This window comes from Mustela nigripes, unplaced genomic scaffold, assembly GCF_022355385.1.
Source record: "Mustela nigripes isolate SB6536 unplaced genomic scaffold, MUSNIG.SB6536 HiC_scaffold_44, whole genome shotgun sequence".
In the NCBI taxonomy this organism is placed as follows: Eukaryota; Metazoa; Chordata; class Mammalia; order Carnivora; family Mustelidae; genus Mustela; species Mustela nigripes.
In genome coordinates, this window is record NW_026739459.1 from 5,097 (window position 1) to 29,710 (window position 24,614).

Here is a 24,614-nt window from a genome sequence, read left to right on the forward strand (position 1 = left end):
GAAGCTAGAAGGAATCCTGGGGAGCGTAAGGGCTACTGAAGGCTCCCATAATGTGAAGGGGTAATTATCAGAAGATGGAGAAACGCTGTGTTGGGAAAAAAAAAGTCGGGTTTTCTGGCAACTTCTCAAGCTTTAAGTTAGAGGAAAAAACAAAACAAAACAAAACAAAACAAACCCTTTGAGACAGGCTTAAGTCACCAAGCCGTCTGTTTGCTCTTGGCTGCTTGAGAAGAGTAAATGGCTAGACCTTTCTTCTCCCAAGTTTCCCGGGGACTTAAAAGGGCTACAGCTTGAGCAAGTAGTCCTGGCACTTTTCACACATGCCGCTTTGAGGAAAAACCGAGAGAAGTACAAAAATTCAAGCCACTCAGAGGCAGCTAAGTCAGTTTCACTTCGGGGGTGACGTGCGGTGGTGAGGCTTTGTGGAAGAGATAGGCGTGGAAGGATACCTCAAACTACCGCGGGTGGGGACGCTTCTGACCACTCGCGCAAAGCCACTGAGCAGCTTCCGCTCCCAGAGTTGGGCTAAACTCCGCGGCCCTGGTCCGCCCAGGGCGCAGGCGCAAAGTCCGGCTGCGGGCGAGCAGGCGGGGCTGGAGCCCACGTGGCGGGGAAAGGGGGAGGAGGGTGGAGCAGGGAACAAGGCGGGGGCCGGGGCGGGGTGGGGGCGGAGTAGGTCTCGCGAGGCCGCGCCCAGGCTCACGCGGGCGTCGGGCGCGCGGTTGTAGCTCCCTGACGGCGGGAGAAGTCGCGCTCGCGACAAGGGCCGTGTGTTTGCAGTCGCGTGGTCATGGAGGCGCCGCTGCAGCCGCTAGCCACGACGACTCCGGCCTGTGGCCGGAGCCGAAGGCTGCTGCTGCTGCCGCTGCTGCTCTTCTTGCTGCCCGCCGGAGCTCAGCGAGGCTGGGAGGCAGAAGAGAGGCCCCGAACCCGCGAAGAGGAGTGCCACTTCTACGCGGGTGGACAAGTGTACCCAGGGGAGGCGTCCCGGGTTTCAGTCGGCGACCACTCCCTGCACCTCAGCAAAGCCAAGAGTAGGTGGTGCCCTACCAAGAGGGAGGGTGGGGGCTGGCAAAGGGAGGCGGGAGGTGGAGAGGGCGGGAGACACGTGTACCCTGGTAGTACCTGGGGGCCTGGCTTGGGCGGCACCCTATGGGTGGCCTTAGGCCCTTGGCCCGGCCTGCCTGGGGGTGGGGGTAGGGAGATAGAGAGGGGTTCCAGCTGTGAAGAAAAGGATGGGTTCCACGAATCCGATTTTGGAAGAAGTAGTGGTTACCGCAAAACCGCAGATGAGGGTAAGAGGGTGGCCCCGGCCCCGAATTTGTAAGCATCAGGATGTTGTGCAAACTGAAACACTTCCTCAGATATCAAAAAGTACCTGCAGCACATCGCCTCTATTTTCAAGTACTATTACAGGGAAGAATACATTGAAAAAGTTGAATAATGTTTCACAGAAAATTGAATTAAACAGGAAAGTGGCTAACCAAAATGCTCCGGAGGGCAAACCATTCATTTTTTTTTCTTTTGTTGTTGCTTCTGATAAAGACTATTAGAAGCCACCTTCCCCAAAATCTGTATAGTTAATGGGTATTCTTTGTTTTTCTCAAAAATGAAGAACTTCTTACAGGGTGTACTTGCGAGGTTCTTTGTAAGAAAGTGTGGGGGACGGGGCGAGGTTGGAAGTAATGCATTTGGGTTGATGATAAACCTTGTGGCAAATTTGATTCCTGCCAAATTGGCCTTTGGTTATTTGCATTTCTGTCCAGTGTACACAGCTAATGGCCACTTTCAGGAAGGACACGTCGGACTAGATACTGAGAAAGTTGTGGCCTCCTGCATCTGGATGTTAAGATTGGCCAAAAAGAAGTGGCCAGGGGCCAAAGGATAACCATTACCACTTTGCTTACTTTTAAATAATCAGCTTTTCCTATGGATCATTTGGCATTCTGTAGATACATATTTGGTTCAATTACAGCATGTTCCCTGTGTGTATTTAGTAACAAAAGTAATACCTCACAATTACGAATCCCCAGTGTTAAACAGGATGTTGTTATAACTTAGGATGGAATGGGAGTGATAAATGAGAAAAACTGTTTTGCCTCCTTACACATTGGCAGTTCTTTCCTACTGAAAGTTAACTGGAAGTTACTCTTGGATTTTTGTTTTTAAAGATCCAGTCTTGCACTTTTAAAATCATAGTATTTCCAAGTCCTGTTGCTTTTCTTTGGCTTGGGAAGATATTTTGAAATATGGCAGCCAGTTAAGTATTTACTGGCATGACATAAATATCCCATAAGAAACAAATTCCATCCAAGTCTGCTCATGGAAGCAAAAAAATAGTAATAATAAATTTCCCTTTACCAGCAAACCTTTTCAAAGTTTAGATATCTGTTGCATTTCTGTGTCACATGTAGGCTTATCTAGAATTAAAGATATGAGGACTTTTTTATTCATAAAATGGAATATTACAGAGCCATTAAATTTTAAACAAATTTTAGTAACATGAATAACTGTTCATGATTTACTCTCCCCCCCACCCCGCCTTTTTTTTCAGCTTTAATTCCAGTGTAGTTAACAAACAGTGTTGCATTAGTTTCAGGCATACAATACAGCGATTTAACAGTTCCATATATTACTCAGTTCTCATTACTGTTCCCTTTTTAAAAATGGGTGCAACATGATCCAAATTTGTGTGTTTAAGAAAGAATGAAAGGAAAAGACATGAAAATGTTAACAGTAGTTAAATTGATGGGAGGGGCAGATATGGGAAGAAGGGATTTAAACATTCTTCTTTATTGCTCTGCATTTGCCAGAATCTTTGTTAACTCTGCTATTTATATTTGGGACAGTTGTTATTTTTTAACAGATGCAAGGGGTTGCTTTGGGAATTCCATTTATAGATCTTAGTAAAGTAATTGCAGTCTTTTTAACCATATAATTGATGAGGTTTTTTTCGTTGAATAACACTTCCAGTATTTGCAGGTAACATAAATCTATATATAGAAAACCCTAAAGACGCCATCAAAAAAACTATTAGAACACTGCAGTTCTTAAGTCAAAAACCCCAAATTTCCAAAATCACAATTTTCAGAAAAAAATTATTTTTCAGAGTTGGTATTTCCTATATGCTAAAATCACTAAGGAGTGCCATTTTAACAGATCATTACAATTATAACCTCACACTTGAGTAGCATTTTCAGTAATGTATACAAAGCATATATAGTTCAGTTCCCCTCTGTCCAATTCTCCCTCATGGCCTTTACCTAATTAGATCAGAATATTTATAAGAGGGAGGCTGCTGGCTCAAGATACATAATCATGTGTTATATATTAGCTTCACAGAAAAATTCATCTTAACTTTGTCTTTATTCTCACAGTGGTCAAAAATGCTAGCTGTTGTAAACCTTACTTTCTAGGAACCTTAAATTTGGAATTGGGTGTTGGCTTCAATATATGTAGACTCTGAAAGTTAAGTGCTGAATGTGTTAACAGAAGATCAAGCTACATTATGATGAAAGCATGTTGGCTAGAATTACAGCATGCCCATACAAGAGAGTAGCATGAACCATTCAGTTTCCATCAGGTCACTTGAAACCTGTTCAAGGGGGTCTCCTCTTTCAGAGCCCTCGGGAAAATAATCCCATGGTCTGGGATTTTAAACTTCTCACCTGACATTTGCAGATTTCCTACTCCTTGAGCAGGTCTTCTGTGTGAATGTGGGAAACTGGACAAATATTTAAATGAGTACATCTAAAAGACTGTCATTAGAAAGAGGAAAATCGTAATTATTTGAACTGTAGGAAGTTCATTAACTTGGAGGGGCTATAGTGAAGTATCCAGTAGGATTTAGTGCAGGGATAGAATGTAGAGGGGTCTGTGAGCATGCATAGAAAAACAAAATCTATTTTCACTAATCTACAACTGAAATTTAGAATTTCCTTCCATTATGAACATCAGCAACAAATCACACTAGCTTCAGCAGTACTTGCTTATACATATTGCCAAGAGAATCGCAGATATTTTTATGCCACGTAATTGCAGGTATCCTGCAATAAAATTTACACTCATCACTGTCATAGACAGTTACTAGACCACTGCCAGATCTTGCAGTTTTAAAGCTTTTATTTATTTGAGAAAGACGGAGAGAGCACGCACGCACTCCTGTGCTTGCCTGGAGGGTCAGAGGGAGAGGGACAAGCAGACTCTGCACTCGGGAAGAAGCATGAGAGAAGTGAGTGGGGCTTCACCCAGGGCTCCGTCTCACACCCTCAAGCCCAGAGATCATGACCTCAGCCAAAAATAATCAGCTGCTCAACTTAGTAACCCAGGCACTTCATAGATCTTGAAGTCTGAAAGTGTTAATAAAAGGGCAAAAGTATTACTATTATCACCAGGTTTTTTTCTATTACTTTGATAATTACATTTTAATATACTTGGCTCCCTTTGTATTTCTATATATTTTGTTTTATGCATTCAGTAACACTATCCATAGAAAAAGTCCATAAGCTTCACCAGATTGCTGAAGAGATGCAAAGGTGTAGAATCCTTAATTTTTAGTGATTTCCTGAAGATGTCTTTCTGTCATCCAATTTTCTCAGTGTTGTAGAACATCATATGTTTCTCTTTCTTAGTTTCCAAGCCAGCACCTTATTGGGAAGGAACAGCTGTGATAAATGGAGAATTCAAGGAGCTCAAGTTGACTGATTATCGTGGGAAATACCTGGTTTTTTTCTTCTACCCACTTGATTTGTGAGTAATACATGTACAGGTCCTAAAACGTCGGCAGTCATTATCAATCATTATTCAAGAACATCAAGTACAAATTATTTTATTTAGTTCTTGGTTCCAAAAAGACAAGCTGATACAAATTTTTTCAAGAAGGTAACATCTACCATATATTTCAGAACCAAAAGGCATTGTCCCCAATGCCTTATACTTAAATCTACATAATTGTTTTGTAATGTCATCATCAAAGAAAGGAAGGCTACAATTATATTAAGCTATAAAGCTATACCTGCTAAGGCAAGAAAATGGATATTTTAGATAGCACTTAATAGCAAGACTTAGGCCACAAATCTATTTCTCTCTCTTAACTAGAAAATTAGCTCTTTACACTTTTATTATTTGCTGCATCTATTGCTTTTCTGTGGTTTGAACATTTTCCTGAAAATACTGCATATGCTTAAGAAATAATGCCTATTTATATAAATTATGCTTGTTGGGGGGAATTTTCTCTTTAACTCAGATAGCACTTCAGATAAAAAGTTGACTCAAATACTCTTGCAGCTTTAGTTTTATCGAGGATATAGTTTTATCTGGAGTGTTCTTCAAATTCCATGGAATTTGAAAAGATAACAAAAAGAGACTTATCCTGACTTTTTCTTTTTTCTATTTGAATATATTTTTTGGCTATAAAAAAGAGAACTTTCTTCTATTTTGCCACTGTATATTAAGGTCTTTTTTCCATTAGGACTGTCCTAGAACTGTGTAAATAAAACCTTAAACTTACAGAAGAGTATACTTAAGCTTATCTCTATAGATTGTCTCTGGGCCAGAGGTGAGCAAACTTTTTCTATACGGGGCCACATAGTAAATATTTTTTTGCCTTGTGATCTCTTGCAACTATTCAGCTTTGCCACTGTAGCACAAAAACAGCCAGAGACTATACACAAATGAATGAGTATTGTTTTCTATTGAAAGTTTACTTACAAAAAATAAGATAGGCTGGATTTGGCCTGTGGACTGAAGTTTGCTCACCCCTACTCTAATCCAAATAGGAAAAATTCTCAGAAAAATTAGTTCACTGAGAGTAAACCAGTTCATAAATGTGGATAATACATAATCTTTTAAACTAGCAAGAACTTCCTTCTTTCTAATCCACTTGTACTGTGGCCTGACAAGCTGAAATGTATGATATAACTTACTTTCTAATAGAAACAAGAAGTGAAAATTTTAATATTAAAAAATGATAGGCCTTCTAAATTCATGTTGTTATAAAAGCAAAACTTTAACATCTTTTAAATATACAGGATGCTAAACATGAGTTTTGAGATTGGTCTAATATAGCAGACAAATATCCTGTTTCTCCCACTATTACTTTAAACTCCATAATGAATAAGACATATCTAAAGAATGATGTCACCAATGGCCTCCTGGGGCAAGAAGCTAAGATCACTTCTTTCTGTTTCTCTGAGATGCCAGATTGGGCCTGGTTAGAAAGGAAGAGTTCTGAGGCATTTGCCACTGTCTGCATGTGTGAAAGTCAAAAATGTAACCCTTTAGTTTTCTTTTTTTTTTTAACAGATTTAATTTATTTATTTGACAGACAGAGATCACAAGTAGGCAGAGAGGCAGGCAGAGAGAGAGGAGGAAGCAGACGCCCTGCAGAGCAGAGAGCCTGAATCCGGGCTCGATCCCAGGACCCTGGGACTATGACCTGAGCCGAAGGCAGAGGCTTTAACCCACTGAGCCACCCAGGCGCCCACCCTTTAGTGTTCTACTAGAACTTTTTTTCTGTCTTCACTAAGAAGTTGGATAAATATGTCTCTAACTAGCATTTGTTGGAAGGCACGCAGGGGCCAACCATTCCTACCTTTGGAAAAATATTGAAAATACATATTGTAGCCCAGGTTTCCAGGGATATAATCTTAGAACTGTCTGCGTGCATGTGGCAGTCCTACGTTTGAACAACTGAAACCTTCAAAAAGCCTGTATTGGGCTGCAAGAGGAATTTGTCCCCTAAGTCTGTGTTCTTCTGACTTTCTTGACCATGACCTGTACACAGTACAAAACCATTTTTTATTGCCACTCAATACACTGACATATACATACAGGGTATCATTCAGTCTGTAAACACCAGTACAGCCATGATCATTAAAATCCTGAAACACTTCCATACGAAATAGTAAATAGCCAATTTCCCAACCTCCTCCCCAAGTTGCCCCTCCCACCTGGTCCTTTTCAGAAACCTCCAGAGGTAAAGCCAACTTCGAGTTAAGGTTGTTCAATATTTTTAGTATCACTCCTGAACACAAACACACATAGATATGCATGTGTATGTACACGTATGTTTCATGTCTTAACCTTCCTGTATATAAAGTATTCTTGTATTTTTTACTCCACTTGTTTAAAACGTTTGTTAAAATTCCATAAAGTCCCTGTGATGGTTCAGAAAATACCACCCTAAGGTAATATTCTCTAAACACGCCCTTCTGACAACAGGACTGGGAGACAAGGTAGAAGAGGACCTTATCAAGAAAGGGAAGGAGGATGGAAGAGCATTTTCTTATCTCTGAAACAAAGATCAGTGCATCTAGCTCATAGGGGTGGTATAGGAATATAAAAAAGGAGTGGTATGATGGAAAATTTGTGTAGATCCTTTGGAAGCTGTAAAGCACTATATAAATATAAAGCATTGTTATATAACGGAGAAGGGAACATTGGTTGACCACGGATCCATTAAGTTATAAAAATAAACATTTATTGAGATGTAATTGTGAACTCTGTAATACACATTTTTAATTAAATGATATTTGATCAAATCGTCTAGACAGCTACATCATGACAATGCTCATATATATAATTGTTCTTAATATGCATTTTATATATGCATATTATATAGGTGTTATAAAGGTGTTTGTAAAAACTAAGCCATTTGAAACTTCAAGCATATGCATATTTTGAGAATACTAAAATTTTTTTTTAACTTTCAGCACTTTCGTGTGTCCAACTGAAATCATCGCCTTTGGTGACAGGATTGAAGAATTCAGATCTATAAATGCTGAAGTGGTAGCATGTTCTGTGGATTCACAGTTTACCCACTTGGCCTGGTCTGTATCTTTACACTTAAGCATTTATAGGAAAAAGAATGGATTCACTTTTCGATTATAAGCAAACAACTCTCATTGTGATAGGAATATAGGGGTTTTTTAAGTTTTATTTTAAGTAGGCTTCACACCCAATGTGGGGCTTGAACTCTTCACCCTGAGATCAAGACTTGTGTGCTCTACCAACTGAGCCAATCTGGTGCTTTAGAATGTAGTTATCAGACAGTTGGGAATAGATATATCTGAGAGCTACCAGTTCAATGAAGTTATGGCAAAAATGCTCAAGGATTTTTATAGGACATTTCTAACTTGGGAAAAAAGCTCACTGCAAAAGACATAATAGCCATAACAAACACCACTGAGTTGTATGATTACTTCATTATGATAAATTGGGTAGCCTTAATCTGAAGGGAAAAAATTCTTTAAAATTCCATTTCTCTGTTACATAGTTGTCTAGTATTAAAAGTCAAACTCAAAATAGCTTTTATAATTATTTTTCAAGACACACTGATTTTCTTAATTTCTGAATGTTTTTTAAACTCATTAAACATGAAAAGATGTTTCACCTGAATAATTGCCAAGAATTGCAAATTAAAATGACAAGAAAAAAATAAAATAAAATAAAATGACAAGAGATGCCATCTTTTCCCTATCTGATTGGCGAAGATTTTAAATATTGAAAAATTTCATCCAGTGATGACAAAGGTCTGAAGAAATGGTCTTCTCACACATACAGTTGGTTAATCATTCTGAAGAGCAGTATGTTTCAAAATCTGAAATGTGTGTGTTGATGTGAATTTTTCATCTCCACAATTCTGTGCATAAGATTTTATGCACAATAAAGATGGTTTAGAATTATCTTAGTTTTAAGTTAATATTCATTTCATTAAAATAACAAATTCAAAACTACTTAATCCACTTACAATTATATATAGATATATATATAACAACAATTTTAACTGGTAAGGATCTACAATTTAATTTATGTTCTCTTAAGTAATTAATTTTCTCAAGTATTTTTAAATGTAGTTATATATTTATTTGATTTCCTTTAACTATCTCAATTTTCAGATAAAACTTCCAAGAACTTAAGTAATTCTTGCAAATCTAATAGACAAATATGGCATGCCTTAAGTCCTTTAAAAATGTTTCCTTATTATTTACAAACTAAATAAAATTTCACATTATACATTTTAAATTAGAATCACAAAGTGAAAACAATGAGTTTAATTTGCTTCGTCGCTTCTATAAGTAATTCTAAATCTTTGTAGGATTACAACATAAATCCACTAGGGAAAAAGTTATATCCTCCCAAATAATTTGGGATTGGCTTCTCAAGAATTTTGGGGAGATACAATCTGAGCTGGATAGGTTACATATCAACCAGAGATTTCTACTTGGATATCACAACTGGGGCTGCAGACATCTAGAGCAGTATTTCCTTGTTTGCTAGCTGCTCTGTCCCACTAGGACACCCACATTCCCTGGTTTCAAGTAAAAATGCTTCAATCTGAAGACCGATGTGTCTGAGATTATACCTAACTTCCTTCCCTGCTTCAAGTGGACTTTGCATTCCTTTGTCTCAGAATATTAGAGTATCATCCAGTTGTATTCTATCTCTCAAGCTTTGTCTTGTGATCACAACTCTAAGGTTATGACAGTGCATATCCTTTGATCCATCAGTTCTTCTTCTAGGAATTAATCAAATAAGTATGCAAAGTTGAGAATACATCGATGTTTCCAGTGGTGTTGATAAAAGCAAAAGAAAAATGGAAATAGTTTAAATGTCTAGCAATAGAGGTTGGCAAAATACAGCATGTAAATACTTTAGAAATGTGATAAGTATCTCCATATTTATTTAAAGGAAATGAATATAAAAAGTCTGGAGTAAAGGGGAAAAATAAAATATGTATTAGCTTGTTTTTTGTTAGAGAAAGAAAGTGTGTGTTTTGTGTTCATTCATATGTGTGTGACGGAGACTAATAGTGCTGTTTGGATCCATACGTTTACTTCTTTCTGAGTGGTAATGTTTTGTTTGTTACAGGATTAATACCCCTCGCAGACAAGGAGGACTCGGGCCAATAAGGATTCCACTTCTTTCAGATCTGGCCCATCAAATCTCAAAGGACTATGGTGTTTATCTGGAGGACTCAGGCCATACCCTTAGGTACCTTCCACTGGTTTTATATTATGACAAATCCAAATATTATTTGTAATCCTCCCTGAAATGGAGTTAAAAGATACAAGGTTTGATCAAGAAGAATTATTTGCTCTATTTGCAAAAATGTAGATACTGTTTAAAATAATTGGTGAGTGCTCTACTGAAATTAAGTGAGTATTGGAATCTGTTAAAGCTGGAAGATTATTTAGAGGTCTTTGACCAACCCTGTCATTTTACAGATAAACAGATTCATAGAATTCCATGAATTTAGCCAAAGTTATATAACCAGTTAATGGCAGAGCCCACACTTGAATCCAGTACCCAAATTCCTTGCCTGTTTCTTTTTCCTCTTTTCTAAAATGACTCCAGTAATGGTTTTTCTAAATACAGATATCCTCGTATTTAGCAAACTTGTGCCTTGGGGATTGGGACAAATTAAGGAAGTGCCATTAGAAGTCTTTGATAAAAGGAAAACTTTAACTGAAAAGAATTGTAATTTTGTTATAATTATATTGTCAATTTGCTTTACACTGCTAATTGTTTCTTTTTTAGAATGTTTTATGTGAAGGTGCCAGTATTTTATAATCCTATGTTTTTTAATAACAGCTTTATTGAGATATAATTCACATACAACTTACTCATTTAAACCATACAATTCAGTGGGTTCTAGTATAGCCTGAGAATTGTGCAACCATCACCACAATCAGTTTTAGAGTATTTTTATTACTCTAAAAAGAAACCCCATACCCATAGCAGTTACTCTTCCTTTCCTACAATCGCCATACCCCTGCCCTGGGCAACCAACTTATCTACTTCATGTCTCTCTGGTTGCCTATTCTGGACATTTCATTTAAATGGAATCCTACAATATATGCTTTTTTATGATGAACCTTTTCACTTAGCATAATGTTTTCAAGGTTCATTCATATTGTATCAGGTGTCACTACCAATAGTTTCTTTTTTTTTGTACTTGCTAACTCTTTCATCTTTTCTCCTTTCATAGAGTTTATGACTTAAGTTAATTCCCAAAGAGTAAATATGCCACTATAAAGACTGAAGCTATTTTACACTTTTTAATTATTTGAGCATTAACCAAGTAAAACCAAGTAACCCCGAGGTCATGACCTGAGCTGAAATCAAAGGTCAGCTGTTTAACCAACTGAGCCACCCAGGCACCCAAGGCATATTTGCTTTTGTTTGGTATGTGATGGTATGATGTGTGTTACCAAAGTAAGTTAAAATTGTCACAACAGACTCACTTACTTGAGAACAGACTTCATCACCATTAACAACCATTTTCTACTGTAAAAGTAGCTACAAGAAAGAACACCCATAGGAATAATAGTTAACAGTTTTGCCTGAGTTTGGCCAAGTTGAACTAGTCCAAGGAGAGGGAGCGCTAGTTAGTTCAGACATCATTAAAAATGATATTAAAAAAATATATTGAAAATATAAAAAAATTTATTAAAAAATATGTTGTAAGATAAGCAAGAATATTTTAGCAATGTTTAATATGACTATAAAACAAAATTTCATGTAATAAGTAATTGCATGTATTTCTATTAAAAATAGATCTCATTATTATGTATAATACTTGTACTCAAGCAATTAGCCCAAGTCCCTGAAATCTTTTTCTAAACCAAGTATTGGGTTGAAATCCAAACCAAGTATTGGGTTGAAATAAAGATGGTAAAGTCCTTTGGAAATTTTCATTTTTCTCTGGTCTGCTTTAACTCTTGCAATGCCATTCCATCTCAATAGCAGGTCTTTTCAATTAAACTATTCCATTATTCCCTAGGCCAAAAAAGTGAATCACACATACACATATTTAGAGGGAAAGGTAACTTTGCTTGTATTAAGAATTTTGCCTTTTCCACCTCTGGAAAAGGAAATACAAAGAGTTCTAAACAACCAGTGAGAAGACAGATCACTCCTTCACCCAGAGGAAGACTTTACTATGTAGATTCATAATTTCAATAATAGTGAATAGTAAAATCCCAAACCTAGTGCTCATAAAGATTTAAATAGAAATATAACAGTACATTGCTTACACAAAAACAAATTTTAAAGCTACCATTTGACAATGATATTTCCAAATTATACAGCGGATAAGCGTGGGTATGGGGAGGGTGTGTTTGCATATGTGTACACCAGTCAAGCAGGTTAACTAATGTTTGTCTTAATTGAGATGAAATGACTTCATCTGTACCACTCTTGTGTTTTACAGGGGTCTCTTCATTATTGATGACAAAGGAATCCTAAGGCAGATTACTCTGAATGACCTTCCTGTCGGTAGATCAGTGGATGAGACACTGCGTTTGGTTCAAGCATTCCAGTATACTGACAAACATGGAGAAGGTACCCTTTCCTTCTAAGCATCTTAGCCTTTTGATTTTTTTCATTTGAGAGATGATTGCATGATTAATTTGGGTTCTTAGTCAAAAAGTAATTTGGGTGATTCCAAAGTCCTCTAATTATTTTCAGATTATTACCTGATCTTCTTAGCAGATCCAGTTATTACTTAAAGTGCTTTTAACAAAGTATCACTAATATATTCTACTTACAGAATAAGAGGCAAAAATAGTCATTATTTGCACAGTCCACAGAGAAAAGTTTCTGCTACTCTGGTTTTTGAAATTATGTTTCTGTAAACTTAAAATGTGCCAATCTGGCAATATTTAGTCATGGAGGTTTTATTTGCATATGTACATTATTTGACTTAGCTTTTTCCCTCAAAGGTGATCCTTATCACACTAGTAATCTATCAGTTCATCCTTTCACTCCAACTTTTTTCAGTAGCTAAATGGAAAAGGTCAGATTTTGCTAAAACAGAACATGTATTTTCCTTTCAAAAGTATAACTCAGTGCCTGAGTAAGGGTTCATTCTAAATAAAAGGGAAACGCCACTCTCCTAGCAATTTTAAACTCTTACTTGACAGACAGCAAACTGTGGCATCAGTACACAGTACTGCAGAAAACAGAAGATAAGCTTATACTGGAAGTTTACATAAACTCGGAGAAGTTTTTGCCATGCCCTGACCTGTCAATTCACCAGATTCCCAAACCTTCCAACTTTATTAGGCGGACACTCAACTTGGTTTCTTCTATTGTAAATGTAACTAAATGTAATTGGCAACCATTGACATAGGTTAGCTGCCTGCTGATGAACTCCATGACTGGAATTCTTGGTGCAAGCAGGCAACTGAACAGTAGTCAAGTGTTCAGTGGCCTAGAAATGTTCTCATTGTTATAGGCTCTTTTCAGTTTCATTTTGGTAAAAGAAAAACCAAGAGTTGCTAAAGAGAACTGAAATCTGTTTTTAAACTGTCTTTTTGCCAATTTTGTTCCTTTCAGTCTGTCCTGCTGGTTGGAAACCTGGTAGTGAAACCGTAAGTCAAACTGATTTTTCTGTCAACGGGATAGCTGGGGCCAAAAAATTGCCAACCTTAGAATAATCTTTCTTTGTAATAGAACCTTGATTTTGTAAAGGAAGTGAACATACTACAGAAATCATAAGAGTACAGGCATTCTTTGCACCGTAGAGAAGGTAGCTGAAACTGGAGAAAGCAGAGTAAATGTAATTGGCAGACAATGCTGTGAATTTTAAAACCAAGTATGAAGAGAGAGATACCATTAACAAAAAAAAAAAAGAGAGAGAAACAGTGGAGACCTGATAGAATTAAGTCAGAAGTCTTAGGGATCATGTATGGAGTTCCTTCCTATGTTGTGGGCCAAAAAAAAAACTCTAAAGCAAACCTTTCTGTATGTAGTAAACTTTTGAGAAAATCTGGCTTAATTAACATTGAGGCTAAATGATTCTCTCCTTTATTGTTTGAAGGAAGATTGAAACAGGTATATCCTTTCATTTAGGGAAGCTGTATAATTTATAGCCAATCCCTGAAGTAGTCTCTGGCCAAAATACAATTCAGAAACTTGCTTGAACCTTTTTTAAATAATGTGTTTATCTTCTAAAAATCAACAGTTCTATACAAACTGTAGTTAGGAAACTGACAAATATTAGAGCATTGGAGGAAGAAATCATTATCTTACGATAAAAGAAAAATACAGATTCCTAAGACTTTCTTCTTTAGCAAATCAACAAAAAATACCATTAATCATAGACAATGAGAGGTAGAAATTCACTCTGTAACCTAACTCAGATTGGGGATTGGGTAAAGTAACATTTCACTGGTTCTGAACCAGTTTTTGAAGAGTTTGCAAAACAGCTTTGCCTTTGTGGATCAGAGTTAAGGTTACAGTACAAATTAATTTACTTCTACATAGATCTGATAGATCTCAAAGATAGATATGAAGATAGACATTAAAGGTGCTTTAAGCACTAAGTACTTTAAATTTACACATGAATCATTAGGTTAGCCTATAGCTATTGACTGTGAGGCTTCCATATAGAAATAGGAATCAGAAGCTGCAGGCATCGCCTGAGAAGCCTTAGAAGGCATTTCTGGATGGGTCTTCAAAGTCGGGGGATGTTCCCCCAGAGCTGTAGCAAAACCAGCAAGGAGTGGTGAATATCCTCACATCAATTACATGCTTGTACTGAAAGAAGAGCCAGAGCTTCCAAGAGGTACAAAGTGACTACAAAGGTATTAGAGGATGAATGTTTTACATTTCAGAAAACATATTGACTATCCATTTGATTAACTTTTAGAGGGGCCACAAACCCCTTTGAGAATCTGATTAAAAAAACCATGAATTCTCCCACCAAAAAAAATTCACATATGTAATTACATACTGTGTTTGGGCATTCCTTTTCTTGTTGTCAGCTTTATTGAGGTATAAATAGATAAACAGAATTAAAGATACTTAAACTAAACAGCATGATGATTTGATCTGTTGTGAAATCATTATCACAGTCAGATTAATTAACAAATCCATCACCTCACACAGTTACATTCTTTTGTGTGTGGTGAGAACACTTAAGATCTACTCTTTTAGCAAATTTCAAGTACACAAAACCGTATTATTAACTATAGTCACTGTGCTGTACATGATATGCTCAGAACTTACTCATCTTAAAACTGAAGGCTTATACCCTTCGACTGGCATCTCCCCATTTCCCCCACCCCCAGCCCACAATTCTGCTGTTGCTGTGGGCATACTTTCAACAAACATTTCTTGACCACCTGCTGTATGGCAACTATTCAAACTCTTACAATAGGAAGATGGTATTTATTAGTGAATACCACAGCCAAGGTCCCTACCATCAGAGTTACATTCTAATTCTAATTTTAGATTGTGGCAAATGGTTTTAGAAACAGGTTGATGAGAATTGGTGGGATAGTGCCTGGGGTGAAGGATTAAGTGGTCAGAAAAGACTTTTAAGATGACATTTAAGTTGAAACATGAGTGAAGAGGGAACAAGTCAAGCATAGAGCAGTGCAGAAAGAAAAGCAAGGGCAGGGTCCTAAGGCCAGGAACCAACTTAGCATGTTCAAGAAACAAAAAGAGGGCCCATGTGGCAGGAATAGAGCGAGCTATGAGGAAGGGAATAGGGACACCAGTGTCACGTGGCATGGAGAATGGGAATACAGTGAAGTAACAGAAATGCGAAGTCTTTGGTGACTATGGTGAGGGCAGCAGCTAGTTTGGAGGAGTTTGAAAATAGATCTGCCTCACTTCTCTCCTGTATATTGCACAGGCCTCCTGATTTGTTGCCCTGACCTCAGCTTCTCTCCACTGCATGCCACTCTCCAAGCCAGGACCTTTTAGCAGCCCTCCAGTAGTCAAGTGACAAAAGCCAGATCCCTGGCATCGCTTTCAACCCTTTGCACTGTTTGTATCTACCAATCTCTCCCAGGTCATCTTCCCTACAATTGACACACACACACACACACACACTGTGTTCCCTCCGCATCCCTTGACTCACTTCTTCCCAAAGTCAGTCCTGCTTTTTCACACATTTGTGCCTTTACTTGGGTTTTTAGCCTGGAATATCTTACCCTTTCTCTAAATTCTACTCATCTTTCAAGACTAACTTCAATGTCACCTCCACTCTGAGGCCTTCCTTGATGCCATCTCAGCCTCCGTTTAGGCCTAGCCTGTGTCATACAGGATCATATTATGCATTGTGTCGGAAACTTGTGTACACACACGGCTTCCCCACAGGGTTGGACAAGTCTCAAAGACACGGACTTGAGTGTGGTTATTCTTGTATCCCCCACTGCCCAGCACACTACTGGCACACAGTGCCGTATTAGTCCATAAGTATTTGCAAATTGAATTTCAGTGCAGAGAGATTATAAACTGGCAAAGACAGAATACTCCTGGAAGTGACCCCTGAAAAATTATGTAATATTTACTATATGCTGAAGACAAATTCTGAAGAAGATGCATAGAGAACTATCATAAACAATACTGTTTATGTATAGGGCAGATGTACTTTACCTGTAACTGTCAAATAATGTAGTTAATGTGAGCTCAAATCATATTGGAATTTTTTTTTAATTTAATAGGGTTCTAAGGCTGTTAAGGAAGGAGCATTTTTTTCCCCAGAGTGTTGATTCACTAGTGATTGAACGTACTACTCCATATATGTTAGTATTTTTTTACTTTGTAGTTTGAGATGAAAAGGTTGCATTCTGGACCTCAAAAAAATCCATTTACTGGATAAAGAAGATATATATATAGTGGACTACTACTCAGCCATAAAAAGAATTAAATCTTAGCATCTGCAGCAACCTGGATAGACCCAGAGGGTATCATCCTAAGTGAGATAAGTCAGAGAAAGACAAATACTCGTATGATTTCACTTATATATGTATCCTAAAAAAAAAAACAAATAGACTCATAGATACAGAGAGGTATAAATAGATGAACAATATTGCCAAATATTGTTTGCCAAAGGGGATGGGACCAGGGGGATAGACAAAATACATGAAGAGATTTAAGAGGTATAATTTTCCAGTTACAAAACGAGTAAGTTATGGGGATGAGAAGTACAGCGCAAGGAATATAGTTGATAATATTGTATGGTGACAGATGGTGACTGGACTTATTGTGGTGATATTTCATAATGTATATAAATACTGAATCACTATGATATACACCTGAAACTAACACAGTATTGTAAGTCAATTATTTTTAAATAAATAAAAATCAATTTGAACACACTGCTGCCTTTCAGGTTATTGTGGCATACCAACATTTCATCAGCAGATAACTTTAAAAATACATTAACATCTGTAGCCATGCTCTCTTAATGTGTTTGACTTAATTAGATCAAACCTGAAGATGTCATGAAAGCCTGGTGGCCAAGAGAAGAGCTGTAAGTAAATTTTGGGATGCTTGAATACAGATGTTAATTTATTAAAAAAATTTGCCTTTGGGATAGGTGAGATTAGTAGGTAGGACAAATCCAGTTTTTCCTGTATATATGATGTAATTTGGCACACAAAAATCATCTTTATCTTATTTAGTCAAGAGATGGGCAACCAACATCAGACTACTACCGATGTACTTTGGCTTTTAAATAATTTGCAAACATCAATTTGAAGAGATCTGTGCACCCCTGTGTTCAGTGCAGCGTTATTTACAACAGCCAAGATATGAAAGCAACCCAAGTGTCCACCAAGAGATGAACGAGTAAAGAAAATGTGTATAAACATGATGGAATATTACTCGGCCATAAAAATGAATGAAATCTTTTCATTTGCAACAACATGGATGATCTAGTGGGTACCATGCTAAGTGAAATAAGTCAGAGAAGGACAAATACTATATGATTTCACTTAAGTGTGGTCTCTAAAAAACAAAACAAATGAACTAACAAAATCAAACAATATTAAATATAAATACTGGTGGTTGCCAGAGAGGAGGTGGGTTGAGAAAGTACAAAATAGATGAAGGGGATTAAGAGGTACAAACTTCCAGTTATAAATCAATCACAGAGATGGAAAGTATAGCATAAGGAATATAGTCAATATTGTAATAACTTTGAGGACAGATGAGAACTAGACCTATTATGGGGATCATAATGTATAAAAATATTGAACCACTATGATATATGCCTGAAACTAGTAAGATATTATATGTCAATTTTACTTTTAAAAAAACTAACAATTTCTAAAAATGAATAATTTGCTTTTTTTTTTTAACAGATAATTCCAGATCCAGCTGGGAAACTGAAGTATTTCGATAAACTCAACTGAAAAATACTTCCTCAGGTTTCAATGCTTGAAAGTCCTCAATAAAGTTCACCGTTTTAGTACCATACTGTGTTACAATAGTAATTTCTTTTTTCTTTTTTTTTTAAATAGTAATTTCTTAAAGAATATAAAACTCCCTAAGGTATTTAGTGTTCAAGTTAAACACTGATGCCAAAAGATAGGAAGTTTCTCTCTTCCCAAAGTAAGAAATGTCAGATTGAATCAAACTAGTAACAAGAGTAACCAATATTTATGTAATACATCTCAGGTGCCAAACATTGTGTTAGGTGATTAGCTGCATTATTAGATTTAATGCTCAAAGCAACTCTTGGAGTTCTTTATTTTTTTAAAAAAGATTTATCTAATTATTAGAGAGCATGGAGTTGGGGGGTGGATAGCAGGCTCCGTGCTGAGCATGGAGTGTGATGTAGGGCTCCTTCCCATGACTCCAATATCATGACCAGACCCGAAACCAAGAGTCAGACATTTTGCCAACTGAGTCACCCAGGCTCCCCAAGCTATATCTTCTTGATTAATAATTTCCATTCCATTCCTTTAATAATGTTCTAGTCTCCAGTTCAATTTAGGTATGTTATGCTCAGGTTCATTCCAAAAAGCCAGTTGTTAATGTTTCATTCAGTATTCAGCAACTTTTGATCATCCCCTCTAAATACCTGGCATTTATCAAGTAGCCAAAGACAAATTTTTGCCCTCAAGGAGCTTAGTATTTGATTATTGAGACAGGTGCTGATAGTGTAGTAACTGGGGGTGGGGGGAAACCTAAAAATAAAAATACATCCCGAGTCACCACTTTCTTATTAACTGGATAATGTAAGTAGCCTATGAATAAAATGGCATTAAATACATTCCTTCTCAGTGCCTTTTATAAATTATCCCTTTAAATAACTTACCTCTGAAAGTCCACAGGTCCAAAATTATATCCTAAAGATGATCTCAGGTGGCCAATTACAGAAGACAGGAAAAGTAGTGTTTAGAAAGGAGAGTCCCGTATCCTCCTGGAGAGGGTGGGCCCTGGGCCTAACTGCAATGCAGCTACAGGAGACCTATTCCCAGACCTATTCCCAGAACACCATGACCTACCATAATCTAGAGCAGGAGCTCTCAGCTGGCAACAGTTTGCCCCCAGGGGACATGGTAATGTCTAGAGATATTTTGGGTTGTCACAACTGCGGGGGTGCCACTGGTGTCTGGTGGCCAGGAGTGGTGTTACACGTATTACATTGCATGGGGCAGTCCCCACAACAAAGAAGTTGTCAATAGTCGTTAAGGTTAAGAGACCGTTCTGTAGAGACAGCTGCCAGGTACTTAAGGAAAGGTGGCCAGTGCGGTTTAGTAGCTGCCGGCCAGCAGAACAGACCATGCCCCCGTGGCTGCATCTTCACAATAATACGTCAAGAGGGAACTTCGAGCTTCTACAAAGTACACTAGGCACTGCCTTTCAGGACACTGGCACATAGATGACATCTATAATTCCCTGAGTCTCCCTCACATATGTGCTCTTCTGTTCACTTTCCCAGCTAAGCCTTCCTCGTGTTCTGAACTTTACAATGACAGTGGCAGACTGCTCTGTCAGGGACTGTGGTCTCCAGAAACTCATGCAAGGACTCCTTCCCTACTCCCATCATTTCTTCTATGTCCAAGGACATCTCTAATCCTACATCCTAAACTTTCCACCTCTCAGTAAACCTCCAGGTTGTATATTTTATTTTCAAATACATTAACCACTATTTTATTATTTAATGATTTTATACCCTAAACCCCTATCTGATAACATGGAACGCATCCTTGTATTTTGTTACGCATGAACTTGCTAACAACACTATTTCAATGAAATGTCTTTGAATAGAGTTACTAATATTTGACTGATGAAATGTGTATTTGAGGTAACTTGCTCTACAAAGGTCTCCGTGTCAGGGGAGATGTGTGTATGTATACATACCTATGTAGATATACACATACACATATACATACACACACACTCCTGTAATTAAATCTGTACCTGGCTCTTAAAAGGAAAGAAAATGTTTATCATAGTTACTATGTATTTAGCCTTATATAGCAAAGCAACTTTTACCAATTCCATTATTAACATAACACAATTTGGGCATAATGTCATAGACTTAAATAAAATCCTAAGAATATATTTTTAAAGATCCATCTTCCTAAGGCTTAAGCTTACAGATTTAACAAAATCTAAAGCCAAGTCATAACCCAAATTCACCTAATTCATGCATTTTTTCATAGAGAAAATATGACCTACACATGTGGTGAAGTGGATAAGAACACAAGAAACAACCCCATCAAGAAGCCCACAGTCTCCTGAATGAAATATACAAAAAGAGTGACACCGGGCACCTGGGGGCCTCAGTCAGTTAAGCGTGTGCCCTCAGCTCAGGTCATGATCCTAGAGTCCTGGGATTGGGCCCCACATCAGGCTCCCTGCTCAGTGGGGAGCCGGCTCTACCCTGCTTTTGTTCTCTCTCAAATAAATAAAAAAATCTTAAAAAAAAAAAAAGAGAAGATCAACACAATGTAATAAACGCTAAAATAACCAACACTCGTGGTGGTAGTTCTAAGGGGAGAATGAGTAACTACAAGAATAGACAGGGATGCGGGAAAGTGTCCCATCAGCATGGAGCTCACAAGGGAGTCTGCTTCTTGCTCTGCCTGCTGCTCATTCTCTCTCTCTAATAAGTAAATAAAATCTTAAAAAAAATTTTTAAATAAAACAAAACACACACACACACAGTATTTGTGACCCAACCTGAAGAAAGGAAGCAATAATTGGTTTTCCTCTCTCATGCTAATCTACTGGGAGATAGCATGTACTTTAAAAGTTGATATGTTGGGGGTTAGAAGTTTGTGGCCAAGGTTACATGGAAGTAAAAATTGAATCTCGTGAACTTCAAGCTCTGGCCATTTGTACAGCTCAGTCAGGACATCAGAAACTGGATTTACAAATTTTCCATCAAAGGTAGTACACTGTACTGTAACCCAAAGGCCACAAGATGGCGCCAGGCACCCCAATGTAGGCACCTGTTGCAACCTTGAACCCTGTCAGGCTAAACCAAATGAGGTTCTTTGTTACTGTTGTTTGGGGTTTTTTATAACTCTAATTTAAAAATAAAACTTGAGCATTGGGTGTTATATACAACTGATAAATCACTGAACACTACATCTGGAACTAATGATGTTGGAACTAAATATGTTGGCTAACTGAATTTAAATTAAGAAAAAACTTAAAAAGTCTGACCAGTTCAGGGGTGCCTGGGTGGCTCAGTGGGTCCTTCGGCTCAGGTCATGATCCCAGGGTCCTGAGATCAGGCTGTCTGCTCAGCGGGGAGCCTGCTTCTTCCTCTCTCTCTCTGTCTCTCTCTCTCTCTCTCTGCCTACTTGTGATCTCTGTCAAATAAATAAATAAAATATTTTTTTAATTTTTAAAATTAAACATAAGTACAGCTCAAGTAGGCATCTTAATGTGTGCTAAGTGTACTCCCTCCATCAGTTACCATGACCCAATAAGTACATTTTACACTGTGACCTAGTACATCTATAAAAGTATGCACCATGAACACGCAGAACAAGTTTCACATGAGACCTACCATTAGTGGGCATGATGCATTCTGATCTTTTAGTTTTGCATGTTGGTCACTAAATGTCATGACCTAGAGCTTACTAAATAAATAAATAAATAAATAAATGCACCGTTTTCTTATGTATGACAGAGATACAGATACATATAAAATCAGGATGGGGCACCTGGGTGGCTCAGTGGGTTAAAGCCTCTGCCTTTGGCTCAGGTCATGATCCCAGGATCCTGGGATCGAGCCCCGCATCGGGCTCTCTGCTTGGCGGAGAGCCTGCTTCCCCCTCTCTCTCTGCCTATTTGTGATCTCTGTCTGTGAAATAAATTTTTTTAAAAATCAGGATAAAATAATTGCCTCGTATAGCAATACCTTGCCACATGTAACTTCCATTTTACTCCCGTTAGGGTTTTATTCATTTGTTTTAGTCTTACTATTCCCTCTATTAAAGGTGCACAATTTCTGTGACACAAACCAAAATATCTTACCCTTTTTTTGGTTACTCTAAACCCTTCTCTGAGGTATTAATTTCTCAATACCTCTGGATTACTGAATGGTTTTCAGAAGAGCCTGTCTTATTCGAAAGGCTCTATTTTTTTTTAGCATATACATCTTAAATAGAACTTGATTGTTAAAATGATATGCAATATATTCATCAAAATATATAAAAATATATAAAAAGGAGCACCTAGGTGGCTCATTTGTTAAGCATCTGCCTTTGGCTCAGGTCATGATCCCAGGGTCCTGGCATCAAGTCCCACATCGGCTCCCTGCTTGGCGGGAAGCCTGCTTCTCCCTCTCCCACTCCTCATGCTTGTGTTCCCTCTCTCGCTGTGTCTCTAATAAATAAATAATCTTTTTTTAAAAAATAGTCCACTGGGGCGCCTGGGTGGCTCAGTGGGTTAAGCCTCTGCCTTCAGTTCAGGTCATGATCTCAGAGTCCTGGGATCGAGCTCCGCATTGGGCTCTCTGCTCGGCGGGGAGCCTGCTTCCCCCTCTTTCTGCCTGCCTCTCTGCCTACTTGTGACCTCTCTCTCTCTCTCTTACTCTGTCAAATAAATAAATAAAATCTTAAAAAAAAAAAAAAAGTCCACTAACCGAAAAGCTGAATCAAGTGAAAAAATAGAGCCTAAATCAGGGGACTGTGAAATAAGGAAAGTGTCCCTCCTTTTAGGAGTAGGAGACAGAACTCAAAGACATGAATCCCCCAGCGCACTCCCAGAAAAAGCCACTTGCAGACCTGTAGGCAAGAGCTCACAAGCATACACATTCTGGCCAACACCTGTGTTGTGGTGAACCACATCACATCACACTGTCTTCTGAAACCCACACGATGGATATAGTGTGGCTATATCAAACCTCAAATATATGGATATATCAAACCGCAGATTGATCTTCTTGGATCAAAACAATTCTATGACAACAGTTTTGTCTAGAAGCAATATGATGAGTCAAGGACCCTTAAATCCATTTTTGAACTTCCTAAATCCTTATTTTCAGTTCCTCACCTCTCATGGTTGAAGACCTGACTGTATCCTGAGATATATTTTATATATTTAATACATATACATAAATATATATACATATATAATCAGTCCTTAACCCTTTATCATAACAGCTGTATGAAATGTGTAAAAGGGCAGCACTTTAGACCAGTCTGGACTTTCACCACCTATAGACAGTCACAGATGGGTTTTGGGAAGTCACTTGCTTCATCAGCAAAATGTGGGTAACAATGATAGTGATTTCAGAAGGTGGATGTAGGGACTGAATGAGAAACTACACTTGAATGTCATTAGCACTGTGCCTAACCCACAGTAAGACTCCAAAGTTAGCCATTTATAAAAACTCTTATTTTCTGATGATTACATCTTGTCACCAATTTTTTTGCAGCACTTTGCCAACATACAACTTGCCGTGGATAGGAAACAACAAATGTTGGAGAGGTTGTGGAGAAAGGGGAACCCTTTTACACTGCTGGTGGGAATGCAAGTTGGTGCAGCCACTTTGGAGAACAGCGTGGAGGTTCCTCAAGATGTTAGAAACAGAGCAATTGCAATACTGGGTATTTACCCCAAAGATATAGATGTAGTGAAAAGAAAGGCCACATGCATCCCAAAGTTCATAGCAGCAATGTCCACAATAGCCCAACTGTGGAAGGAGCCGATATACCCTCCAACAGACGAATGGATAAAGAAGATGTGGTCCATATACACAATGCAATATTACTCAGCCATGAGAGAGGATGAATACCCAGCTTTTACATCAACATGGACAGGACTGGAGGAGATTATGCTGAGTGAAATAAGTCAAGTAGAGAGAGTCAACTATCATATGGTCTCACTTATTTATGGAACATAAGGAATAGCATGGAGAACATTATAAGAAGGAAAGGAAAAGTGAAGGGGGTAAAATCGGAGGGGGAGACGAACCATGAGAGACTGTGGACTCTGGGAAACAAACTGAGGGTTTCAGAGGAGGTGGGATGGGGGGATGGGTGCGCCTGGTGATGGGTATTAAGGAGGGCATGTACTGCACGGAGCACTGGGTGTTATATGTCAACAATGAATCTTGGAACACTACATCAAAAACTAAAGATGTTTTATATGGTGACTAACATAACACAATAAAAATTTTTTAAGAAGTTAAAAAAAAAAAAAACAAGTTGCCATGGGGTTCTGTAAACAAATAAAGAATCCCTAATTGCTCCCAAATGTTTTTGTGTTAAAGCATAAAACCTTGAATTTGAGCTTGAGGCTCTGGCCCAGAAACAGAAATTGGTACCAAACTTGCATTGTTGGTATCAAAATGGAAGAAAATGTAAACTAACCTTCACCGTCCCCCTCTGGCACTTCTT

General features: G+C 38.0%; 1 protein-coding gene across 2 annotated transcripts; it reads left to right on the plus strand.

Moving 5' to 3' along the window:
* Window positions 1-668: 668 nt before the first annotated feature.
* Window positions 669-18,217, plus strand: LOC132008083 (peroxiredoxin-4). 2 transcript variants are annotated; one of them, XM_059386465.1, is made up of 8 exons: window positions 669-1,034; window positions 4,632-4,749; window positions 7,713-7,829; window positions 9,871-9,993; window positions 12,215-12,345; window positions 13,342-13,376; window positions 17,226-17,272; window positions 18,105-18,217. In XM_059386465.1, exons 1-8 carry the CDS (start codon window positions 791-793, stop codon window positions 18,106-18,108), a joined length of 819 nt encoding a protein of 272 aa, XP_059242448.1. In that variant the 5' UTR covers window positions 669-790; the 3' UTR covers window positions 18,109-18,217. The 2 variants fall into 2 exon arrangements, with proteins under 2 accessions (XP_059242448.1, XP_059242447.1); XM_059386464.1 differs by lacking the exon at window positions 17,226-17,272 and having other exon boundaries at window positions 670-1,034.
* The last annotated feature ends 6,397 nt before the right edge of the window (window positions 18,218-24,614 follow it).

Bases quoted from the DNA above. Each gene is read 5' to 3' on its own strand.
- LOC132008083 (XM_059386465.1), top strand. From the start codon at position 791: ATGGAGGCGCCGCTGCAGCCGCTAGCCACGACGACTCCGGCCTGTGGC. The intron at 4,750-7,712 runs GTGAGTAATACA...TTTAACTTTCAG, and splicing joins TTCTTCTACCCACTTGATTT to CACTTTCGTGTGTCCAACTG. The intron at 7,830-9,870 runs GTCTGTATCTTT...TGTTTGTTACAG, and splicing joins CAGTTTACCCACTTGGCCTG to GATTAATACCCCTCGCAGAC.